Source organism: Helobdella robusta, assembly GCF_000326865.2.
Source record: "Helobdella robusta unplaced genomic scaffold HELROscaffold_5, whole genome shotgun sequence".
NCBI lineage: Eukaryota > Metazoa > Annelida > Clitellata > Rhynchobdellida > Glossiphoniidae > Helobdella > Helobdella robusta.
The window spans coordinates 7,042,446-7,067,265 of record NW_008705254.1 but is presented as its reverse complement, the minus strand read 5'-3'; the positions used below and the strand labels follow the sequence as shown (position 1 = coordinate 7,067,265).

Sequence of the window (24,820 nt, the reverse complement as noted above, 5' to 3'; positions counted from 1 at the left end):
TGCTCGATTGAGTTTCCGTCAGTTGCTGATCGTTTTCTGTCGGTCGTTCGTCCAGACCAGCAAACAGGTTTATCGATGGCTGGTTACCTACGGCAAACAAATCTGGTCGCTGATCAAAGAGTTCGTCAGCAAGCTTCACAAGTTCTGGAACGATGTCCGGCTGCCCTGGTAAAAATTCTGGCGTATCTTCGCCTGTCCAGGTTTGGACAAGCGACTCGGTCGACTCGTCGCTACTTCGTGATGGTGCTTCTGTTGGCTCCCCTATGGAATCGTCTTCTGCGATGTCTTCAGGCTCAACCTCCGGCATTTGGAATGTCATCAGTTGATCGGCGAGTTTCCTTGCTTGGTCCGCTCTTTCTCTGCGCCTTTTGGGTTCATCTATACATCCATGGAGGGCAAATGCTGGCGCCTCAGCATTTCGTTCATGGCCGCCCTCGCCACCACATATCCTCTTCTAATCTCCTCTGACGAAATTGTAGGAAACGATCTCTGCAAAAACAACAAAGTTTTATTTGAAGACTGGTTGCCGCAGTAGGGAATAGCTCTTCCCAATGAGATCAGTTCTTCATCTTGCGGTTGATTACTCGCTTCGTTCCTCTTGCAAGAAGCCGTGTGTCTCTTAACATTCCTTGCAAGCATATTCTTCCCACAAGTTTTACAAATTTTCATATCTAAACAAAAAAATAGGTTAAGTAAACATAAATTTAATGCATCAATTTCAATTTATTTAGGTGAACAACGAATGGCCTCGATCGTTCAGTTTTTCTTATTGCCGCGTTGCTCGGGGGGATCAAATGATCGACCACGTAAGGACCCACATACGGGCTCACCCATTTTGGGGACTTGCCTTTCCACAACCTAGGGTATAAATACCATACTTTATCTTCAGGACGTAAAGTTAACTTCTTCACTTTAACATCGTATAATGATTTCCTGTAAATCGCTAATGTTTTAAGCCGCCTGCGCGCCAGTTGATGAGCCATCAATGACCTGTCATGAACCTGCTTTACAAATTCTGGATAAAATTCAGCTTTATCGACCTGTTTGGGGAGTCGATAGATTAAATCTACTGGCATCACGTTCTCCCTACCTAGAAACAACCTGTTTGGCGTAAAACCTGTAGCGGAATGCAGACTTGCCCGGTAAGCAGCCATCGCCTGTGGTAACTGTTCATTCCAATCTGTTTGAGAGTCCTCCACTACTTTAGCCAGCATCGAATTTAACGTTCTGTGGAACCTTTCAATCGCACCATTTGAAGAGGGATTATAAGGCGACGTTCGCACCTTTTCGATTCCCAATGTCTGCAGTAACGAGGCAAACAGTCCACTTTCAAATTCTCTACCTTGATCGGTAAGTATCTGTAATGGCATTCCAAACCTAGGAAATATCTCAGAAGTCAAGATTCTGGCAACTGACATTGCTGTATGCTTCCGCAATGGAAACGCTTCAGCCCACTTTGAGAAATGATCGAGAACTGTCAGTATAAAAATATTCCCTTTTTTTGATTTCGGATGAGGGCCTGTAATGTCCAACGCCACTCTTTTCCATGGCAGTCCCGACAGCATTATCTTCATCTTCGCTCGTCTAGGTGGTTTCCCACGGTAATATCGGCTACATCTTTCACAATTCTTTACGAATGATTCCACATCCGACTTCCACGTTGGCCAATAGAACCTGCGTTGAACGATTTCTTTCAACTTTGCTATACCGGCATGTCCACCTGTCATACCTGTGTGTGAAATTAATAAAATAGAATTAATCTTTTCAGTAGGCACCAACACTTGCCATACTATTTCCACTCCTTCCGCCGTTCCTATCTTGTTGCCCTATTGGGTCTGGTGTGTTTCTTAACCACGTTAACGGTGCATGATCTGTCCTGACGGTGAAATGCCTGCCCAACAAATATTGTTTAAAATATTTAAAGAAATAGACTACGGCTAGTAATTTTTTGCGTGTTGTGCAATAATTTTCTTCGGCTCGACTGAGAGTCCGGCTTGCGTAGGCGATAACTCTTTCTTTTCCATTCTGCACCTGAGATAACACCGCTCCGATACTTAGCTGCGATGCATCCGTATCTAACACGTACGCTCCATCATCGTTCGGCATTGCTAACACGGGTGTAGTAGTTAAAGCTAACTTTAAACTTTCAAAAGCATTTTGCTGCTCTGCTCCCCAACAAAATTTTTGCTTGTTTCTAAACAACATATTCAAAGGTTTGGCCAACTTGGAAAATCCTAGAATAAAACGTCGATAATAACCGGCCAATCCTAAAAATCCTCTTACTTCTGTCAATGAAGATGGTGCTGGCCAATTTCGAACAGTTTCAGTTTTGTTTGGATCCGTTGATATTCCTTGATCGGATATTACATGACCTAAAAACACGACTGCTTTCTTGAGGAATTCGCATTTCTCCAATTTTAACTTTAATCCCGCATTCCTCAATCTAAGAAAAACCTGCTCCAACCTAGAAAAATGATCCTGCAAGTTATCAGAATATATTATGATATTGTCAATATACGCTAAACATGTATTGGGGCATAAATCCGAAAGCACTAAGTCCATCAATCTCTGAAAGGTAGCCCCTGCATTGCATAAACCAAAAGGCATCCGTTTGAACCTAAACATTCCTTTATTACAAATAAAAGCAGTTTTATCCCTATCATCAGGGTTCATTTCAATCTGATGATATGACGATTTGAGATCCAGAGTAGAAAACCATTGCGCTCCTGACATTGCATCCAAACACATGTCAATTCTCGGCAAGGGGTACGCATCTTTAACCGTTAGCGAATTCAGTTTCCTATAATCTATACAGCATCGGTACGATCCGTCTTTTTTTTTTACTAACACGACGTTGGATGACCAGGGACCATGGGCTGGTTCTATTACGTCCTGCTCAAGCATCTCGTCAACCTGTTCCGCGATCACCCTTTGATGCGCCGGAGGATGTCGCCTCAGCTGTTGTTTTACCGGTCGTGCATCCTGAGTATCAATCTTATGGAAGACTCCTTTCGCAGCACCTATTTCTTCACTCGCACTGCTGAATCTGTCTGAAAAACTTATAAGTATTCGAGTCAAGTTTTCTCTCGGTTCCTTAGGAATATCTTTTACTAATCCATCAACTATACCTGTTACTTCTGTTAGACTTCCATATGCTAGACGATCAACTGATTCCTTTGCTTCCACAGCCGATGATAAATCTGACAATCGCGTCCCCCGGTTTATCACCCTTGGTTGATCGTTGATTCAAGATCCTAACACACTGCCCTTCATATTTTATAGGTAGTAACGTTCTAGCTACATACACACCCGTTTCTATTTGCCTGTTTTCCGAACACAAATCTGGTCGATTCCAACTTGGACGGCTGGCGAACAATCATCTTTGCTGGCACGTCTAATTCAGACCGCGCAGGGATGCGCACTTCTTTGTGAGCTTCAATACGACAAAGCTTCCTGCATGAAAAATGTTTAATAACTAATTTCATCGTTCTATTTTTGTTACCCACGGCGATTTTTCCTTCGCCAAACTTCCACGAGATATGATTGTTCCTGAGCCAATCTAAACCTAAAACAATTTCTGAAACATGATCAGACACCAATACCAACGCTGATTTGGAATAATCATCAACTTTAATTTGCAACTTCATTTCTCCTTTGACTGGAATTTCTGTGTTGTTGGCAGCTTTCAATCTTTTTTCCGTCGGTCTGATCTTTGTGACATCAACCATAGACGTTGGAACAATGGATACACTACTGTCACTATCAAGTAAACCTAATCTTCTTTTGCCATTAATCGTGATTGGCAGATACATGACACGATTGTTGCTTTCAATTGACTTGTTCACGTGATCCACTGTGCTGCTTGTCATTCCTTTTTGCGGGCACTCCTTCACAAAATGACCTGTCTTTCCACATTTGTAACAACCTTTGAAATTCACTGGACTATAAGTTTGAGATTTGCAGGTCTCATTCTTCTGAGGACATTTGACTGCAAGATGACCTGGCTTCTTACAATTAAAACAAATTTTCTCTCGCTCAACTCGGGATACAGTTGGCTGCACTCTTTTATTTCTGAGTTCTTCAAATGACTTTTGAAGAAACGCAATCTGTCGTACCATTGACTCCATGTTTTCTGCCCCTGCTTGAAAATCTTTAACCTGCGGGTCAAACCTGTGAGATGAATCTACCACCATCTTTGAAACTTCAAGACGCTGTGCGAATCTAAGAGCATCGTCAATGTTCTTTGGTTCTTTTTCCCTAACCTTTAATTCTAATTCAGCATTATCAAGAAAAAGTCCCTAGCTAGATGTGTAGCTAATCTTGACTGCTCTCCTGGATAGGCTAATGACATGAGTCTTTTAGTAACCATTGACAACTCTCGTAACGACTCACCAGGTTTTCGACGAAGAATCTGTAATTCGTACCTGTATGACTCTTCATGACCTCTTGTTCCAAAACGATCTTCTAGCTTAGATACCAGCTCTTGGTAACCTAAACCTGTTAAATCCCAGAGAACCTGTGAAGCTTCACCTGTTAACGAACATGACAAATACGCTTCCATGTCTACGAGATTCCAATTATTGTACCTGGCACATATCTCAAACTTTTTTAAGAAAGTTTTGAGACAGCCGGTGCCATCAAATCTGTCAGGTTGAAGCAATTCGCGACGACAAAATTCGTTGTCACGCTCGGCACCTATACGCGGTTGATGAACCTGAGACTTCACACCAGTCGAATGAAGCGGTTCCTGACTGTCACACGTCGACTCGTGTTCAACTGTGTCTCTCTCTCGCTCGGTCGCTCTGCACCTGTTGCTGTTACCTAAAATTTTATTTTGCCGTGATCTACTGGACGCTAATCGCAGCTCATTCAGTCCGAACTCCTGCAACTTCGGATCACCCTGGCACCTAAAACCTAAAATATCCTGTTTGGGGATAAACCTGTAACTTAAATTGTTCTTCGTACCTGTCAACAATTTCAAAACGATTGTTATTTAAAACAATTTCATTTTGTTGGCTGGCGGGCGTTGAAAGTCTGCTCGAGGTTGATCTTCGATCCTCCTTCGGTTCCTGTGACCTAAAATCTAAAAAAGTTTCATGTTGTCAAACATGGCACCTGTCACCTAAAAAATTTGGAGAATCACCTTGGCTCCTGCTGCGCCTAAAACCTGTAATGTTTGAAAAAGAGGCCCCACGTTGGGCGCCAATTGTAGACGCAAAGACGCAATCATTATCATCACAATCGTCACAATTTCACAAAATATACAGGCGGCATATTTCAATCGCGCAATCATTATCATCACAATACAGGCGGCATATTTCAATCGCGCAATCATTATCATCACAATCGTCACAACTTCACACACACACACACATATATATATATATATATATATATATATATATATATATATATATATATATATATATATATATATATATAAACAGAGTTGGAGCTATCAAATTTCATTTGGACTCAACACACGCAATCACTATGAGCCGTGAAATCCTTGACAGCAACATCAAAGTAATATACCAGAATACTAACTACACGCATCTTAAAATTGCAGAAGCAGTCCTAATTGACATCAATAAACCAAAAATAAATATACAACAAAAAATGACAACCTCACTCCCAACCCGGCGCTTTATCAACATTGAAAAGAAAGAAGTAATAAAAACTAGCATTATAAATATTAACAAAGAAGAATATGATGCTATCGATAAAGAAGAGGAGACCAACAAAGATGGAAACAGCCAAAAAAAAAATCTGACATCTAATTTCCATCTAAGTTCATTTTCACAAAGTAAATATTTCCGTATATAAATCAACTTGCACTGATAATGATTCATTCGGAATTGAAATATGGCCTTATTTGCAGCATGAATTCGGAAAATAAGTTTATTTTGAATTTTAATAAACTGAACGTTCTCCAAAAAACTTTAGTGAAAAAAATTGAACAAACGAACTACAAACATATTAACGCCAAACACTCGGTAGAATTTATAGAATATTGTAAAAATTATGGTCTTTTACCAACATTTACTCGAAGTTCTGCGACCAACCGATTTAATCTAATAATCGAACAAGATCGCGAGCAGCGACTGCTCCATCTCTCTCAAGAATTAGAAGTTAAAAAGAATGTAGTTCAAGACTTGTCTAATCAACTCACTGATTCAATGGGATCACTGTGGTGTTGATTGCAATGTCAAGAATGAACTAAGCCTATAGCAGGAAGAATTTATAAATTCATATATGCAGTCATAAAAACTAAAATTTCATAAAAAACTGACCAACCTGATAACTAAAGGAAAAAACAATATTATGAAGGATCGATTCATCAATCTCAGACACCACACCCTTAAGGACAAGCAAAAAGCATTCCTAAACCTGGGATTAAATTGCCACTATCTGAACAAACCCAACAAAATTGATAAAATTATCAAGATAGAAAAACTCATGATATCAATAAACGACGCTGAACATCTAAGTAAAATAAACGTAAACCCTTCTGTTGCCATTGAATTTCAAGCTAAAGCCAAGAAACAACGTGGGAGTTTCCAAAGCAAGCTGCTCACTGATGAAATGAAAGAAGCGGCAAAACAACTGAGGGAAACTAAGGACATTATAATACGACGTGCAGATAAATCGGCACAATATGTTATTCTTGACCAAGCAGATTATCATAAAAAACAATGATGTTCTCAAGGATATAAAAAAGTTCCAAGTAATCAAAAAAGATCCCACTCCTCAACTAAAAACTAAACTAAACACAATAATTAAGAAAATAAAAAAGCACATCACCGATGACAAACTTTCATCACTTATAGGCGAATATTCTCCTGACTACTTATATGGAAATATAAAAACGCATAAGAATAATCATCCCATTCGACCAATTATTAGCCAAATTACAACAGTCATATACCCTGCTGCAAAATTCTTGAACAAAAATTTTAACCCTATATATTCCAAACAATTACACACTAAAATCTTCCCGTGAGTTTATTAATCTTCTCAGCAATAATAAACCATCCAAATTTATTGCCTCTCTGGATGTTGAATCACTATTCACAAATGTACCAATTCATGATACAATTGACATAATTATCAACACCGTTTACCACTCAGATATGGTTCCATTGAGCATACCGAAAGCACAACCAAAGTCCCTTCTTCAAATTTGCACTACCGAAGTACCATTCCACAGTCCCACAGGCAAACTTTACAAGCAAATCGACGGATTCGAAATAGGATACCCCCCTCGGCGTCCTATTTGCCAGCTTTTACCTGGGACATCTGGAGAATGAGACCTTTAAAAATAATGCAAATTTAAAAAAAATATCTACGCTAGATACGTGGATGATATCTTTGTCTCCTATAACGATCCTGGACAAATCACCTAACTTCTTGGCACTTAACAAAAATCAAAATTAAGATTTACCATTGAAAATGGAAAGGAACAACGTTTACCTTTTCTCGATGTGTCTCACCCGTGGCGAAGAACAATTCAAAACTGCGGTCTATGTCAAAGAAACAAATGCAGGAATTTGTTTGAATGAACAAAGTGAATGTACCAAACAATTTAAAGACAATAAAATCATTTGTAAACCGGGCATTCACACACTCTTCCGATATGGAAAATCGCGACGCTGAATTAAAAAGAGTCACCAACCTGCTTGTAAACAATGAATATAAGACTTATTTTACTGAAAAAATTGTTAAGGACAAATTACTACACAACAATAACCTTCCTAATACCAACAATCAAAATAACGACATCATCTTGTATTTCAGAAATCACATGTCAACTGCGTATAAAGTAGATGAAACTATCCTTAAACATATCATCAATAAAAATGTCACACCAACCAACCCAATTAGTAAAGTTAAACTCCGAATTTATTACAACAATAAAAAAACGTCTCACCTTACACTGACAAAATAATTGTAGTCCTAGAGATAACTCGGTGTTAAAGCGTAATCACGTAATATATGAATTTAATTGCCCCTTTGACGGTTGTGCACGTCAACATGACTCATATATCGGGATTACTACTATCTCACTGACTAGAAGACTTACGACGCATAAACAGAGTGGTGCTATCAAATCTCAAGACTCAACACACGCAATCACTATAAGCCGTGAAATCCTTGACAGTAACATCAAAGTAATATACCAGAACACCAACTACACGCATCTTAAAATTGCAGAAGCAGTCCTAATTGACATCAATAAACCAAAAATAAATATACAACAAAAAATGACAACCTCACTCCCAACCCGGCGCTTAATCAACAATGAAAACAAAGAAGTAATAAAACTAGCATTGTAAATATTGACAAAGAAGAATATGATGCTATCGATGAAGAAAAGGAAACCAACGAAGGACCAGCCAATAAAGAAATCTGACACCTAATTTCCATCTAAGTTCATTTTCACTAAGTAAATATTTCCGTATATAAATCAACTTGCACTGATGATGATTCATTCGGAATCGAAATATGGCCTTATTTGCAGCATGAATTCGGAAAATAAGTTTATTTTGAATTTTAATAAACTAAACGTTCTCCAAAAAAAACTTTAGTGAGAAAAATCGAAAAAATGAGCTACAAACATATTAACGCCAAACATTAGGTAGAATTTATAGAATATTGTAAAAAAATATATATATATATAAATAACAGTAAGTGGATGCATTTTTGGATTGTGAGCAGCAGACATGCATGCAGGCAAACGTAAAAACTACTATAACCACTATGTTCCTTTTTTTTATAATGTTCATAGATACACACACACACACGCGCGCACACACACACACGCACACACACACACATATATATATATAAACACACACATATATATATATATATATATATCATTTTCATTTCATTTTCAAAGTTTATTCATAATCAACGACATATGAAATAAGTGAATAAAAGTTATGAAGTTGAATATGCGGAGACCGAATAGGACTGCATGTCTTATGGTGGCCACCGCAGGTATATATAATATATGAATAGTTAATGAAATAAAATAAGGAAAATAACTGAAGCAAAAAGATAATTAAAGATAAATGAATTAATGTTCGTGTTATACATATATAAACATATAAATATATAAATGTTCGTTCAGTACATATATAAACATATAAATGTTTAACCATTAATAAATACCATTCACCCGCTTCATTTGTTCTCACGTATTCATAATATAGTATAAGGTGGTGGAATCGAGATCCAGTGTCAATAAAAAAGCACGGAATTTTGATTTGAAATGTTGTAGGTTTATGATGGCTCTTAGATGGGGAGGTACAAGTTTTGTCCAAATTTTAGAACCAGCTATTTTTATTCATGTCTGGAGTAATTTGAGGCGGGTTTTGTAGATATAAAAGAGAGGGATGTGCCTTGTGGTTTTAGATTGGATGGAGTTGCTTAATGTGTAGAAGTTGATAAAATGAGGTGGGAGAAGATTGTTGATAAATTTAAAAACGAATAAAGCAGTAAAATTGAGTGGTAAAATTTTTTTGCTAGAAAAATAGGTTTAATATGAGAATAGGGTTTGAGATTAAAAATTAAACGTATTGATCTTTTTTTGGTGAGTGAGTATTAAATTATTCAGATGGCTTTTTGGACTATTTCCCTATAGTGTGAAGCAGTAGGCTAAATAAGGGTAGATGAACGTGTAATAAAGCCTGTGTAGAGCAGAAAGAGAGTGTTTATATTTGATTTTATAGAAGATGCCAATAAATTTGTTGATTTTGTCTGAGGTAGTTTGTAGGTGAGAATTTCATGAAAGATTTTCTGTGGTGGTGATTCCAAAGAATTTGGCTGACAGGGTGCGGTTTATAGGAGCGCCATTAATTAATAGGTTTAGGTTAGGAGCATGGTTGGTAAGTATTTTTGGTCCTAAGATAAGGTATGCACATTTCAAATAATTTATGATTAGTTTGTTATTGGATAACCATTTAGAGTATTTTTGGAGTCTGAGATTGATAAGTTCAGAGCAATCTGGTTGGTTGTTGGAAATGAAAAGAAGGTTGGTATCGTCTGCGAACAGTACGCATTTGGTTGAAGGCGAAACGTTGCAGAGGTTATTTATGTAAATAGAAGGGGTCCGAGTATGGATCTTTGTTGTACGCCGTGATGAATAGGAGCGTGCTTTGAATAGATGTTGTCCCTGGAAACATATTGTGTCCGTGATGATAGCTTCTCATCTAGTTCGTAATGATGTAGTTTGAATAGGAGTATTTTGTGATCGATGCCATCGAAGGCTTGGATAAGTCCAGGAAGATGCCAATGGAAAGATTTTTGTTGTTCATTTCATTTAGTATATGCTGAGTGAAGTCAAGAATGGCAAGCTCAGTTGAATAGTTGGGTCTGAATCCGTATTGGTGTTGCAGATAGTTTTTTTGAAGCAGAAGAAATTAGAGAGTTTTTTAAAGAAAAGTTTTTCAAAAATTGTTGATAACGAGGAAAGAATGAAAATGGGTCTGTAGTTGTTAATGTCATCTTTGTTTCCTTTCTTAAATGCTGGTATAATTTTAGATTTTTTAAATGAGTCAGGAAAAATTCCAGTGCTTAGTAATATTTTGAAGACATGATTAAGTGGTGATACGATAGAGAAAATTATGTTTTTGATTTTTGATCACGCAATATTGCTGTTGCTGGACCGGTGGTTTGGAACAGTCTACCGGCGTTTCTAAGAAGACCAGATTTATTTTGGTTTTTGTTTAAAAAAGAACTAAAGACTCATTTATTTTTGCAGAATTAGCAATGTTTTTGTTTTCGTTTGATTAATATTTTGATTGTTCATTTATTTTAGGGAGCGCTTTTGAAATCTTTTTTTGTAATTAGACTGTACAAATTGACTTGTAATAATATATATATATATATATATATATATATATATATATATATATATATATTTACAATATTCTATAAATTCTACCGAATATTTGGTGTTAATATGTGTGTAGTTAATGCCAAACATTCGGTAGAATTTATAGAATATTGTGAAAATTATGGTCTATTACCAACATATATATATATATATATATATATATATATATATATATATATATATATATATATATATATATATATATCAATAGGACACTTATAGGCCACAATAGGACACAATAGGCCAATTAAATGTTCTCAAAGGCGCTATCGTAATTATATAAACATAGAAGTCTACAATAAAAAAATACAAAAAAACTTAATTAAAATTATCAAAGTTTAACAGTGAACAAATATGTTTTTAGTTTTTTTTTAAATGTTCTAAGAGACAGTCCGGATGATCGCAATGACTGTGGCACACGATCGGACCGTGCACCAATATGCAAGTTTGAAACCGGTATTGTCAACAAATTCATACCATCTGACCGTAGATGATACGACGCTGACAATTTTTTTGAAAATTTATTTACGAGATATTCTGGTGACATACCATTCAGTGATTTAAACACAAGTACAGCGATTTTGAAGGTTATTCTTTTATCTATTGTCAACCAGTGGTGTTCCTCCAGGATGGGCGTCACGTGATCAAACTTTATCCTGCCAGTTACCAATTTTGCAGCCCTGTTCTGAATCGACTAAAAAAAAAGCGATTGACCTTCTAGGAGGTTTATAAAACAGACTTTTGCTGTAGTCAATTCGCGATGTTATAAAAGTTTGAATCAGCGTCACCAGTGCCGATCTATCCAATGAATGTCTGATTCGATATATGTTTCTTAAATAAATATTACTTGATGTATATATCTTCTTAATGTAATATTTCATCGATAAATTGCTATCAAGTAAAACTCCAAAATTTGATGCAGTTGCAGAAAATGATATCATTACATCTCCCATCTCAACAGAACAGAAATCTAGTTTTGACAACTGCTGCCACGTTCCCACCGGAAGCAACTGCGTTTTACATTTATTGAGCTTGAGCGAGTTTGATGACATCCAATATCCAACCCCTTTCAAACACAGGACAAATCTATCAACCTCATCAAGAAACGAATCTGGAGGACCAGTGACTAGAACCTGAATGTCGTCGGCAAACGCATGACAAACAAAATCCATGAGAGGAAATTATTTTGATTATATCTGCTGTATACAAAATAAAGAGAATTGGTCCCAGAACTGAGCCTTGTGGCACACCTGTTTTTACCAAGGCAACATCAGACACTGAATTGTTAAACGAAACCTGCTGTGTTCGGTTTGTCAAATACGACCTGAACCATTTATGAGCTGTGACTGTAATACCATAATCGTTACGTTGTCTTGCCAGCAAAACATTATGGTTTACACAATCAAATGCTGCTGACATGTCTAAAAACAATAACAACGATAAGTTCAGGACGTCCATTGCCGAAAACAAACCAGACAAAACATGTAACAATGCTCTTTCAGTAGAATGGAACTGCCTATAACCGGATTGATTACAAGGCAGTCGGTTATTTTCAGATGAAAACTTCAAAAAACTTTTAACCACTACACGTTCCAAAATTTTTAAAATGAATGGAAGATTCTATATCGGTCTGTAATTATTAACATCATTTACATCACAACATGTTTTCACTATATATATATGCAATTTGTTTAATTATTTAATTTTTGTTTGCTTTTATACTTTTATAGAGAACGTAAATACTACTTTACTTCACTACGTTCCCCAAATTTTACAAATGCAAATAAACGTAAAACGCTGCAAGTTTGGGCTTCTGTGAGAAGAGTGATTTGAAAGTTTGCTGTTGTTGATGAGTTGATGAGTTGTAAGGCAAATATTTTTTCAGAATTAATTTGAATTAATCTGAAATATTTGCACATTCAAATAAACATACTTCTTGCAAACTAAAAACGTACAAATACCCTGAGTCACTTTTTCTTGTACTAATCTTTTGATGTCTGCAGCATACCATGATGAAATTATGTGCAGGACCATACAAGCGTACGCAACTGATGCCACACAAACATCCAAACAAATAAGATTTATAATTGTATACAACTGTTCCAACAAACTCACTGACGTAACTATTCGAAACTTAACTCCAACAAAACTCGCAACACCAAAATGACTCCAGACGCACAAGACCAATTTGACCTTTAATCTTTATAACAAGGTTGCAATATAAAACAGAACAATGTAAACATGAGTGTATTATCTTATACATGCATACGTTAAAATCAGATATATTGCAAATTCAAAATAATGAGAATTCAGATCCAATTATATATTTTGTTATTTTAAAAATTGAAAATTTCATGTCAAATGTTGTTGGTGTTGGTATTGTTTGTTGTGGTGGCGTTGTTTGTTGTTGTTGGCGGTGTTGTTTGTTGTTGTTGTTGGCGGTGTTGTTTGTTGTTGCCGTTTGTTGTTGTTGGTGGTTTTGTTGGCATTGTTTGTTGTTGTTGGTGGTTGTTTGTCTGTTGTTGGTATTGTTTGTTGTGGATGCAGTTTGAACACCACCCGGCTGGAATTTTATGCCGTTTAATGAAATGATGATTGGCGACAGTGATGATTTCAGATGAACTTTTAAACATTCTTTATCATATTTTTTTACATTCAGCTTACCTTCCTTAAAATTTTAATTCACAGTTCATGTTTTCATTCTCACCTATTTCCGGCTCTGAAGTAGCACTTGTTTTAACAACCAACAGACACAATAAAATTTTTCAATCATTGAAGTCATCTAACAAATTCAAATATCATCAACAATTTGGCTTAGTTGAAAATTTAAAAAACTTCTCGATTTAATATGGGGCGTGTGTGCGTTGTGCGTGTGTGCGCGTGTGTGCACCGGTGTGCGTGTACGGCAAGATTTATACAATGTGGATTTGCATTGCTATCTTATTAAGATGGCCTCACTGCGTCTTGTTGTGCATCCGCAATAAAATGACCAGCAGAAGTTTATGTCCAGCTGTTCCGTACTGCCTGGCTTCTGCACCATTTCTTCGAGATTAAGGTTTAAGTGTCTGTGCAAGGTAGGAAGGCTATGTGGTGGGGATGATGATGATGTGGTGGTGGTGATGATGATGGCGATGTTGTGTTGGTGATGATGATGATGTTAACGATAACTGGGATGAAGGTGATAATAAAAGCCCTACAAATTTGTAACTTATTTTAATGCTGGTATGACTGAGATGGTTTTTTCTTTTTCTTATTATTATTATTAAATGGCATTGATGATAACCATAACATCAGAGATGGTAATGATAATTTAGAGAATAATTATATTGAGGAGATTATTGTTGCAACCACAAACGGTGATAATTTTTTTTTATTATTCTTTAGCAAATCAGAATCTGACAAACGCAAAACAGTTACAGCTTGTATGGTGATCGTATAAAATGATAACGAAAAATAAATTACGGAAAAAATGTTTAAGCATGAAAAGTATGGAAAATGAAATAAAGAAATGGTTTAAAAAGACAAATAAATAAAATAATTAATTAATTAATAGACTACTTAATGACTTAGTGAGTAAGTTAAGTGATCGATAAGAAAAAAGAATAGACAAAATTGGTAAATGACGAAGTTTTAATGGGTACTAATATGTTTAAGGGGTCTTGTGATGAAGATCTTATCCTGATATGTTGATTGAGTGACGACTTGATCTCGCGTTGTGCTCGCGTTGACGAAGGTTGTGTTTTGTAGTTCTGATTGGTGGTAGTACAGGATGGATGACGTGGTTGTTGAACAGTCTTGAATCGAGTATGTTGAATATCTGAGTGACGGTAGGATATGATGCAGGTAGATAGTTGAGGCGGATTAGTTTTTTGATGAGAGTTGTAGTTGCTGAAGTTGTTGTTGCGTAGCAAAACCAGACCAGGAGGGAGCTACAGAGATGAGTGATGTCAGCGTATCTGATGTTTTGATTAAAGCTATGAAAAGTTTTGAGAGTAGAAGCATTGATGATAAAAGTAGATGGTTCAAAGACAGAACCTTGAACTACGCTAGAATTAATAGGTAGATTAGATGAAAGAGTAGAGCTAAAGAAGGTAGAATGACTCCTATTAAAAAGAAAATTTATTATAAAATTGTAAATGTTGTCAGGTAGACGAAAAGAGGCTAACTTATTTGAAAGTGAGAAGTGATTGAGAGTGTCAAAAGTTTTAGAAAAGTCGAGGGCAATAAGATGAACATAATTATTATTTTTAAGAAAAGATGTTATAGAAGTAAGAGAGATGATGGCGGATGTAGATGAACCCGTAGGGCGAAATGCAAACTGATCTTGTAATAGTGGTTTGATGGATGGATGGTTGAAACATGGATGAATAACCTATGATTTTTCTGGAATACGTGAAAGTATTGGGGTGACAGATATTGGGCGCTAATCTATTAGTGATGATGGGTGTTTGTTTTATGAATTGGATGTACTGTGCAGAATTTTCACTGTGATGGGCAGTGATTGCAGAGCGAACTTGAGGTGGATGCTGCTGATGATGATGTTGCTGAAGATAATGAAGTTCAAGAATAATAAAAAATGTTGGCGACGACAAAAAAATTTTAAAATTTGTTTGCGATATTTGAGTTGACTAATCCAAACAGCGAACAACAACCTTATCTAAGAAATGATGATGATGATGATGATGATGGCTCTCGTGTGCACTGTGGAAGATTAGTTAAGGAAAAAAAATTGTTTCTGGACGATGATGATGATGATGTTGATGATAATGATGATGATGTTGTTGTTGATGATAGTGATGATGATGTTGATAATGGTGACGTTAGTTGACAGCAAGAGCAACAATGGCGATGATCGTGCTAATTGTGCTTGCATGTTGGTGATTCTATTGAAGGTCGGGATTTGTCATTTTTCTCCGCAACATTTGGGAAACATGCAAAAACAGGCAGCCATGCACATCACAATAACATGTCATCTCTTTCTGCGTTCGAACCCGGTTACTGCGAAACAGGAGGTGGCTCTTTTAACTATTGAGCCACTACGCCGCCAACATTATCAAAGGATAATGACAACAAAGTATAGGCTGTTGAATGTTGATGTTTACATTTTGATCAGCATCACTATCCTTAAGACCAGAATCATTATTATTGTTAACGGCATCAACCACAATATAACTACATTAAGTCTCATGATCTATCATTCTTGCATTTGACACCAAACATATCATTATCATCAAATCGACATCATTATCATCATGCTATAAACATTATATCATCATTATCATTTCATAATTTCGTCATCGTTATTATCATTTTATCATCATCATTATCACCATCATTCTCATACCGACACCCTCGTCATTATCGTTTCTACACTTCACTTCTTAGTAAGTGAAAGCCATTTTGATGACGATGAAATTACTCATCATCACCATCATCATCACCATTCATAATGCCATCATTTTTCATCATCACTATAATCAATAAAATCTTCGATATCATCTTTGCGTGCTTTGTGTCAGGTAGGCAGACAGTGGGATGATGATGTTGAAGATGATGATGATGTTGAAGATGATGATGATGTTATTGAAAAAGATGATGTTGTTTAAGATGATGATAATGTTTAAGATGATGATGATGTTGAAGATGATGATGATGTTGAAGATGATGATGAGAAAGATGAAAAAGATAAGGATGATGATGACCGTGTTGTTAATGATGATGGTGATGATGTACTATGATTGTGACGATGATGATGATAAATGCTGTGAAGATGATCATTTTTGATGATTACGATCATAATCCACACCTTCATGTTATCATTAACGTCATTATATTATCATCATTATCATCATTATCACAATCGTCATCACCATCGTTGTCATCATCATCACCATCGTCATCATCATCACTATCATCATCATGCTGTTATCGTCCTCATCATCTTTTGTAGTTTTCATCTTTATCATTTTCATCATCAGCAGCATAATAGACATCATCATCAACACAATCGCCCACAATAACAACATCATCATTATCATCATCATCATCATCAATAACATCATCATCATCATCATCATCATCCACACTTTGGTGCAGTTCAAGCGAATACTGAGCAGAGAGTTGAACCAATTTTCAGAGACTGGAAGTTCAGCCAGTGAAGTATCTGAGTACATCAACAGTACATTCCTAGGTTCGTGCTGATGATAATACCATAGTGATGATGATGATGCGTTGATGGAGATGATGATGATGCCGTGGTGATGATGATGATACCGTGGTGGTGATGATGGTGAAGAATGTAACAGTTGTGATGATATTCATAGTGTGGATTTCGTGATTGGTGGAGGTGAGGTGATGATGATGATGATGACGACGACGAGGAGGTTAGAAAAATGTTAAATGCAGAAGCGTGCGCGTTCCGCACAGAGCAAACAGTGACTGCATTAAATTAATTGCAACTACGATGACTTCATTCCTCCCCCGACATCCGTTTCCCTTTCATAATGATCGCCATTTTCGAATTCTTTTATCATTATTTTTATCATTTTCATTTTATTATCATTTTATTGTTTCATTGTCGCTAAGTTATCTAACTCAACACTAACCTCATCACTTCACCCAATATCAAATTCGGAAGTTTGCTACTACCGTTAAAAATTGTTTCAATATCATCATCATTACCAACACTTTCAGGCATCGTCGTCATCATTCTACACTTATTCCCGCCATTGAAATTTGTGATCATTTAATTATCATTATCAACATCATTCTTGACATTCCACGGCCTTCAGCTTCATTATCAACATCATCATTGATAACATCATTACGAAAATCGGTGTTTGACTAACATTATAGTCATGCACTTGAACAGCTGAAGAATGAACCATGCAACCAGCAAACATGCAGCCATGCAACCAGCAACCATGCACATGCAGCCAGCAACCATGCAACCAGCACACATTCACTCGACACACCTGCTCTTCTGATCAAATCATTTTTATCATCATTTTAAACAAATAAGTCTAAGCTTAATATTAATGATTCTATAAAAAAAAATATAATAATAAAAATAATAATTGTTTTCATTATTTTTACAATATTGTTACAATTGTTTTAGAAAAGAAACCTAATTTTATTTGACAGTGGCGTAAACGTTGATAAGGCAAATCAAGTTATATCATTATTATCAAATATAAGCATCAGGCCTGTAGCCAGGTAGCAATATAGCCAGGTAGCAAGGTAGCCATGTACCTAAGTAGCCATGTAGCTAGGTAACTAGGTAGCAAGGTAGCTAGGTAGCTAAGTTGTAAGGTAGCCAGGTAGCGAAAAAGCAAGGTAGCCAGGTACGAGGTATCAAAGTAACAGGTAGCAAGGTGGCAAAATAGCCAGGTAGCTAAATAACCAGGAAGCAAAGTAGCCAGGTAGTAAGGTAGCCAGGTAGCTAAGTAGCCAAGTACGAGGTATCAAAGTAGCCAAGTAACAAAATAGCCGGGTAGCTAAGTAACCAGGTAGCAAGATAGCCAGGTAGCAAGTTAGCCAGGTAGAAAGGTAGCCATGTAGCTAGGTAGCCATGTAGCTAGGTAACTAGGTAGCAAGGTAGCTAGGTAGCTAAGTTGTAATGTAGCCAGGTAGCGAAAAAGCAAGGTAGCCAGATACGAGGTATCAAAGTAACAGGTAGCAAGGTGGCAAAATAGCCAGGTAGCTAAATAACCAGGAAGCAAAGTAGCCAGGTAGTAAGATAGCCAGGTAGCCACGTAGCCAAGTACAAAATATCAAAGTAGCCAAGTAGCAAAATAGCCAGGTAGCTAAGTAACCAGGTAGCAAGATAGCCAGGTAGCAAGTTAGCCAGGTAGCAAGGTAGCCATGTAGCTAGGTAGCCATGTAGCTAGGTAACTAGGTAGCAAGGTAGCCAGGTAGCAAGGTAGCTAGGTAGCTAAGTTGCAAGGTAGCCAGGTAGCGAAAAAGCAAGGTAGCCAGGTACGAGGTATCAAAGTAACAGGTAGCAAGGTGGCAAAATAGCCAGGTAGCTAAATAACCAGGAAGCAAAGTAGCCAAGTAGTAAGGTAGCCAGGTAGCCACGTAGCCAAGTACGAGGTATCAAAGTAGCCAAGTAGCAAAATAGCCAGGTAGCTAAGTAACCAGGTAGCAAAGTAGTCAGGTAGCCAGGGGTGCAAGTGGAGCTCTACCTCCTCAAAAATATTTACACGCAGTATTCAATTCATCACGCAAACAACTATGCCAAATATTCAAACTAAAATCTATCTTATACAAAAAATACGAAAAATGTTACTAAAAGTTTTGATTCAGTTATTAAAATTTACTAATTCAAAAAATTGAAACATTTTAAATTTCAAAACAGAGCGAACACATGCCTTTCCAACCGCTCTTTTACATCCACAATTAAACCTTTTTTAAGCAACAAAATATTTTTTGGTGTATATAAAACAGATATAAAAATCACGTTAAATAGATTATAATTTGTTACATTATGTTATTTCTATAAAAAAATTCGCACTTTTTTTTTGAGCTGCGTAATGGTCTAATGGTTAGAGGCGCTGGTCCTGCTTGCAATGAGTGACTGGCTTCGATTCCCAAGACATCTCTGTCTCTCGCATGCAATGAATTTGACGCAAGCTCTCACGCGTATTCATGTTTGCTGGGATTGCGGTGTTGTCAGTTCCTCTGAAACTTATTTGAAAGAGAATGATCTTTTTAACCCTTTCTTCTTCGTTAAATCTGAAACCTCATCTGAAGCCTGATGGTTAAGAGGATGTTCTTCATGCATTCAACAACAGAAAAGAAGTGCACAATAAAAAAAAATAAAACATTAATATTGAAATATTAGCCATATCAATCATTTCTCAAACATTTTTACGCTTATGCTTATTGTGGCAGTTTTGCACAGACAGTTCGAAGGAGTTTTTTGAAATTGAAAAAATTAAAGACTTCATGAGGAAAAAACATGTCATTTCTTTAACTTTGCAATCAATTAGAAATTATCCGAAAGGGGTTGAAAAGTTAAAATATTATATGCCGCATCACTCACAAACCCTACATCCACTGCGAAACAAGGCCAGGTGTTTTTAACCACCAGGCCATCACGCTACCAAATCAATTTAATCAAATAAATTATTCTGAAAATCACTTAAAATTAAGTCTATATAGGTAATTGAAGTCTTATGGATGTGATCAATTAATATCAAGAAATCATTGAATGTTTTAAAATTTTAAATTATTTTGTTGTGTTTCAATTGTTTTATGTTAAAAAAACTATGGAGAGCTTTAATTATCTTCATGAAAAATGAAGATAATTAAAAAAGTTATTTACAGCAAATTTTATATTTTAATATTAATAATAATAAGCAACATCACTATTATTATTTCTTTGCCAAAATCACCAACACTGTTTCAAAAAGCGAACTTCGATATGTACAGACAAACACAAAGAAGATCAACTTCCGTCGGAAACGGATGCAAATGAATATCACGTGACCCATGTCACATCTTCTGATGGAGCTAGACTATCTGGTAGCAGTAGTAGCAGCAACAACAACAACCAAGAAGTAAAAACCAAACGCAGAAGCACTGGCAGCATTTGTGATGGAGACAACGATGAAGCAACGATGGCAACTACAAAAACACCAACATCATTAACAGCAAAAAACTCACCAAAGATCCACGTCACCAATAGAGTCAACAGACTCAAACAAAACATTAGAAACAACACCTCCACGGCAACAACCTCCACGGCTACTTCTTGCAGCAACAACAGCAGTGGCAGCAGTGGCAGCTCTGCGCAGGTTGACCATTGCAAGAACTGTCTATACGGAAGCCACAAACATTTGTGGGTGGTCAGTCGTCATCTGAAGGCTCCTCTTATCGTTCCTATCAGTTGCGACAAATCTGATGATACTAACAAGCAGTTGCTCGAATGGCTGGCTGGATCAAATGTTGCCAGGCCAGCTGCAGTAGATGGAGCAGCTGGTTCCATTTCAACTGGTGCTAATAAAATTCAGGCCGTTAGTTAATTTTCAATTTACATTGCATTCCCATAGTACAAAAATATAAGTAGTTTGAATATATGAATATTAACAAGATTTTACAACACGCATCCGATTGGTCGTTTGACATATTTCGCCTGGCTGACGTCACAAACGACCGCCCACTACTTATTTTGACTAGTTATTTATTTCAGGTGAGTAGGAAAATATGCAATATGCATTGTTTTAAAATTTCAAATAAGAAATGAACATCGTTACAAGAATGAAACTACATTTTTTCAATATAAAAACATTCGTAGAAGCACAATTTGTTGAAAGCGTTGAACATCTCGTCAACATTGTTGCACAACTTCATCAACAGCGTTGAACAGAATTACAATCGAAAGAACCCCTACCACAACAACATACACGCCGCTGATGTCCTCCAAACTATCTACTTCCTCACACAAACACCTTCCATAAAGGTTTGTACTAACACAACTACACACAATTATATATATATATATATATACATATATATATATATATATATATATATATATATATATATATATATGAATGGGTTCTTAAACCTTGTAACAACGAGATGTTGTTCTTACCTATTTGTCGCGACACTTCAATTTGAGTTTCTTGGTTACAATAATTAAGTTGTGTTATCTTAAACCTTATTCGGCAGGCTACTGACGAGTCTCGTGAGAGACGAAACGTACGTCTGGCCTATGGCGGGTAATGGTTTACCAATAATATATATATATATATATATATAATATATATAATATATATATATATATATATATATATACACAGCAGACATTCTATGAATTGATATGAGCGATGTTTTTGTACTCCTTTAATATCTTAGAACCATATTCATTGTTTTTTGTTCTAGTATTCTAGTAATGTTTGCGAATTCAATTTAGATTAATTTCATTGGAATCGGAATTATCGTTGTATGGAACAAAGAATAAATTTCTCTTTTAAAATTTTATTTTTGACAATTATACCATGCTGACCATGTATTATTACTTTCCGTTATCTAAATAAATGATTAAGTGGCTGTTTTTCATAAATATATAGCATACAAACACCTTTTAAGCAATACAAATATTTTTTCAGAACAAATTCTATATAACGTAATTTTTATATAACGAATTTTTTTCTGAAACCATCGAAATCATGTCCGACTTTATATATATATATATATTATATATATATATATATATATATATGTGTGTGTGTGTGTGTTTGTGTGTGTGGTGTGTGTGTGTTATTTCTGTGTGCGTATGTATGTATTCAATATGTTTGCTTGTAAAAGATGTGTGTGTGGTGTATTTATGTGTGTGTTGTTTGTGTGTGTATTTGTGTGTGTATGTTAATATTTACTTTTTTTAAGAATTCAAAGATGTGTCATAATTATTGTAAGGTAATTTTTTTGTTTGGTTCGTGTGTCTTTTTTGCAAAAACAGCTGTTTTTTTACTCAATTTTTGTTTCATCAGCGTTTGTTTGTGAACAAATTTTTTTCTATTTTCCGAACGAAGAAAAAATAGAACTGATTGCATGTTTGCTTACATTCTGTCATCATTACACAGACTGGGACGCGTATTGACATTTGTCTTCATTCATTTCAGTTAACATCTTTTCATTCTTCCCCATCTTTTCGTCATCAGCAGTCATCTTAGAATTGCAATGTTTAAATGTTTACTATGATATTATAATACAATTTCTATTACCAGTATTGTAATTTTTTGATTTGTATAATTTCCATCATACTTTTTGTATCATCATCAACATCACCGTCATCATCATCATCATCATATCTTTTTCATCTACTCACAATCATCATCACCATCACATTCTTCGTCGTTTTTTTTCTATTGAACAACCACATAACTCTTTTTTTTCTTTCTCACCACAGGACAGCCTGACGGACATGGACCTCATCGCCACATTTGTAGCCGCCGCAATACATGATGTTGACCACCCTGGCGTTACCAATCAGTACCTCGTCAATTCAGGTTTTTGTGTATATTTTTTCTCATCTACCTTGGCAATTTATATTTTATTATTTTACTTTGGAAGAAGGCTGGCTGTACATTAAAAACTTTACACAATTTCTCAGAAAGTTGGCGCAAATTAACTAAGCGTCCTGAAAGACTGCAATAATTTCCGACGATTGATAGCACTATTTTCTCACCTGTGTAAGTGGATTACAAAAAGTAGAAAACAACTGAGGGGTGACTAAGGAGGTTTCATAAAATGAAACCTCCTTAGTATAGTCCAACAAATTGTGATGTTTTTGATGGAAGAGACAGAAAGTTGGACAGACGATTTACCTTTTTTAGATTAAAGTTTTCAAATCAGAATGGCATGAAAAACAGTGGGCGACTCTGGAAGGTATGGAAGTATCAGAAAACTGGTTAAGTTACAAATTTAAAATGTTGAAAACTGAGAAACAAAAGAACTAATTGTCCTTAGCTACATTGCTAAGCTAATTTTACTTTGTTATTTTACATAATCCTTATTTCCAAGTTGTTCATTTTCATGTCATGCTATGTTAGATTATTTTGAAAAAAACATTTTTTTAAAATTGTTTATTTTAATCAAGAATTATAAATTCATTTGTTAACAAATATCTGGGAAAGATGAGTTTTTGTGCAACACACTTTCTAGATTGGCGTCTAGAGTTGATGGATGTTGCTTAGAATTTTAATTTAAAAAAATCCGATTTGAACTTGCGTAATTCTATGTCAAATTAATTACATTTTTATGTTTTATTATTCAAATAATTTTTATTCAAACAAAAAATCATTTTAAAAATACTGTGCTTGATGCAAATTTTTAAAATTGAAAAACTTTAACTATGTAAATTTACATAAGTTTCCTTGGTAAATTACAATTATTGATTATTTTCTTGCTCCAGTTATTTGTAGTATAGTATTTTTACAGCAAAATATGTCAAAGGAGAATTTTTATCAGAATCCTAACTTTGAATCATTTTGAACGAAATTTTTATCCTCTTACCTTCTCCCCGGCAGAACTTGATCTTGCCATACTATACAACGACAGATCAGTTCTAGAAAACCATCATTTGGCTGTCGGTTTCACCATTCTTAAAGACAGGGGTGTCAACATATTCAGGAACATTCCATCTGCAGTTTACAGGAGCGTTCGACGAATGATCATCGATATGGCAAGATAAAAATTAATTTTTTTTGCAAAATAAATATACATTATCAAAATTTTTGTATTTATTAATGCAGGGGTAATTAATTTAATGTTCAAGTTTTACGCTCATAATAATTTACCCTTTGTTATATAAGATAAATTTAATAAAAAATTTATTTACTTTAATCTAATAAATAAATGATATGCAAGCGAGCAATAAATAATTGAAAGTAACATACGAACGAACCAGGTATTGGCCACTGATATGTCCATGCACCTGAAGTTGGTGGCTGATTTGAAGACGACGCTGGAAACACAGAAAGTTATTGTGGCCGATGCTAAGGCCTCAAAATCTGCATCATCACCACAACCAACATTGCTTTCTTCGTCATCTTCATCGTCGTCTGTTCATACTATTCACGCTGACAGTGATAACGGGGTCAAGAAATTAACTTTGGAAAACTTGGAAGTTAAGAAACAGGTCACACGCAACAAATCTGTTGAAAAGATTTTTTTAATCAAATTATTTTCTAAACTACTTTGTCCGTTTAAATATTTGTTGCCGTTTTTTGAGTATCTGTATATTAATTATTTGCACTTAGCAGGTTTTTCAGAATTTGATACACTGTGCAGACTTGGGCAACCCTTGCAAACCCCTCCCCATTTATCAAACTTGGGTCGAGAGAGTTATGAAAGAATTTTTCAATCAGGGAGATATGGAAAAACAGCAAGGTTGCATAACAATAAATA

At 35.7% G+C, this 24,820-nt stretch overlaps 1 protein-coding gene across 1 annotated transcript in view; it reads left to right on the top strand.

Annotated features, from left to right (window-relative positions):
* Positions 1-24,820, top strand: part of HELRODRAFT_107672 (hypothetical protein) — a 48,259-nt gene that overhangs the window by 21,023 nt on the left and 2,416 nt on the right. The window contains exons 3-10 of the mRNA XM_009027632.1: positions 17,000-17,093; positions 20,339-20,466; positions 20,976-21,098; positions 21,204-21,368; positions 22,821-22,920; positions 23,941-24,095; positions 24,321-24,551; positions 24,676-24,802. Coding sequence (XP_009025880.1) covers positions 17,000-17,093; positions 20,339-20,466; positions 20,976-21,098; positions 21,204-21,368; positions 22,821-22,920; positions 23,941-24,095; positions 24,321-24,551; positions 24,676-24,802 — 1,123 coding nt within the window. The remainder of the gene's footprint in view (positions 1-16,999; positions 17,094-20,338; positions 20,467-20,975; positions 21,099-21,203; positions 21,369-22,820; positions 22,921-23,940; positions 24,096-24,320; positions 24,552-24,675; positions 24,803-24,820) is intronic.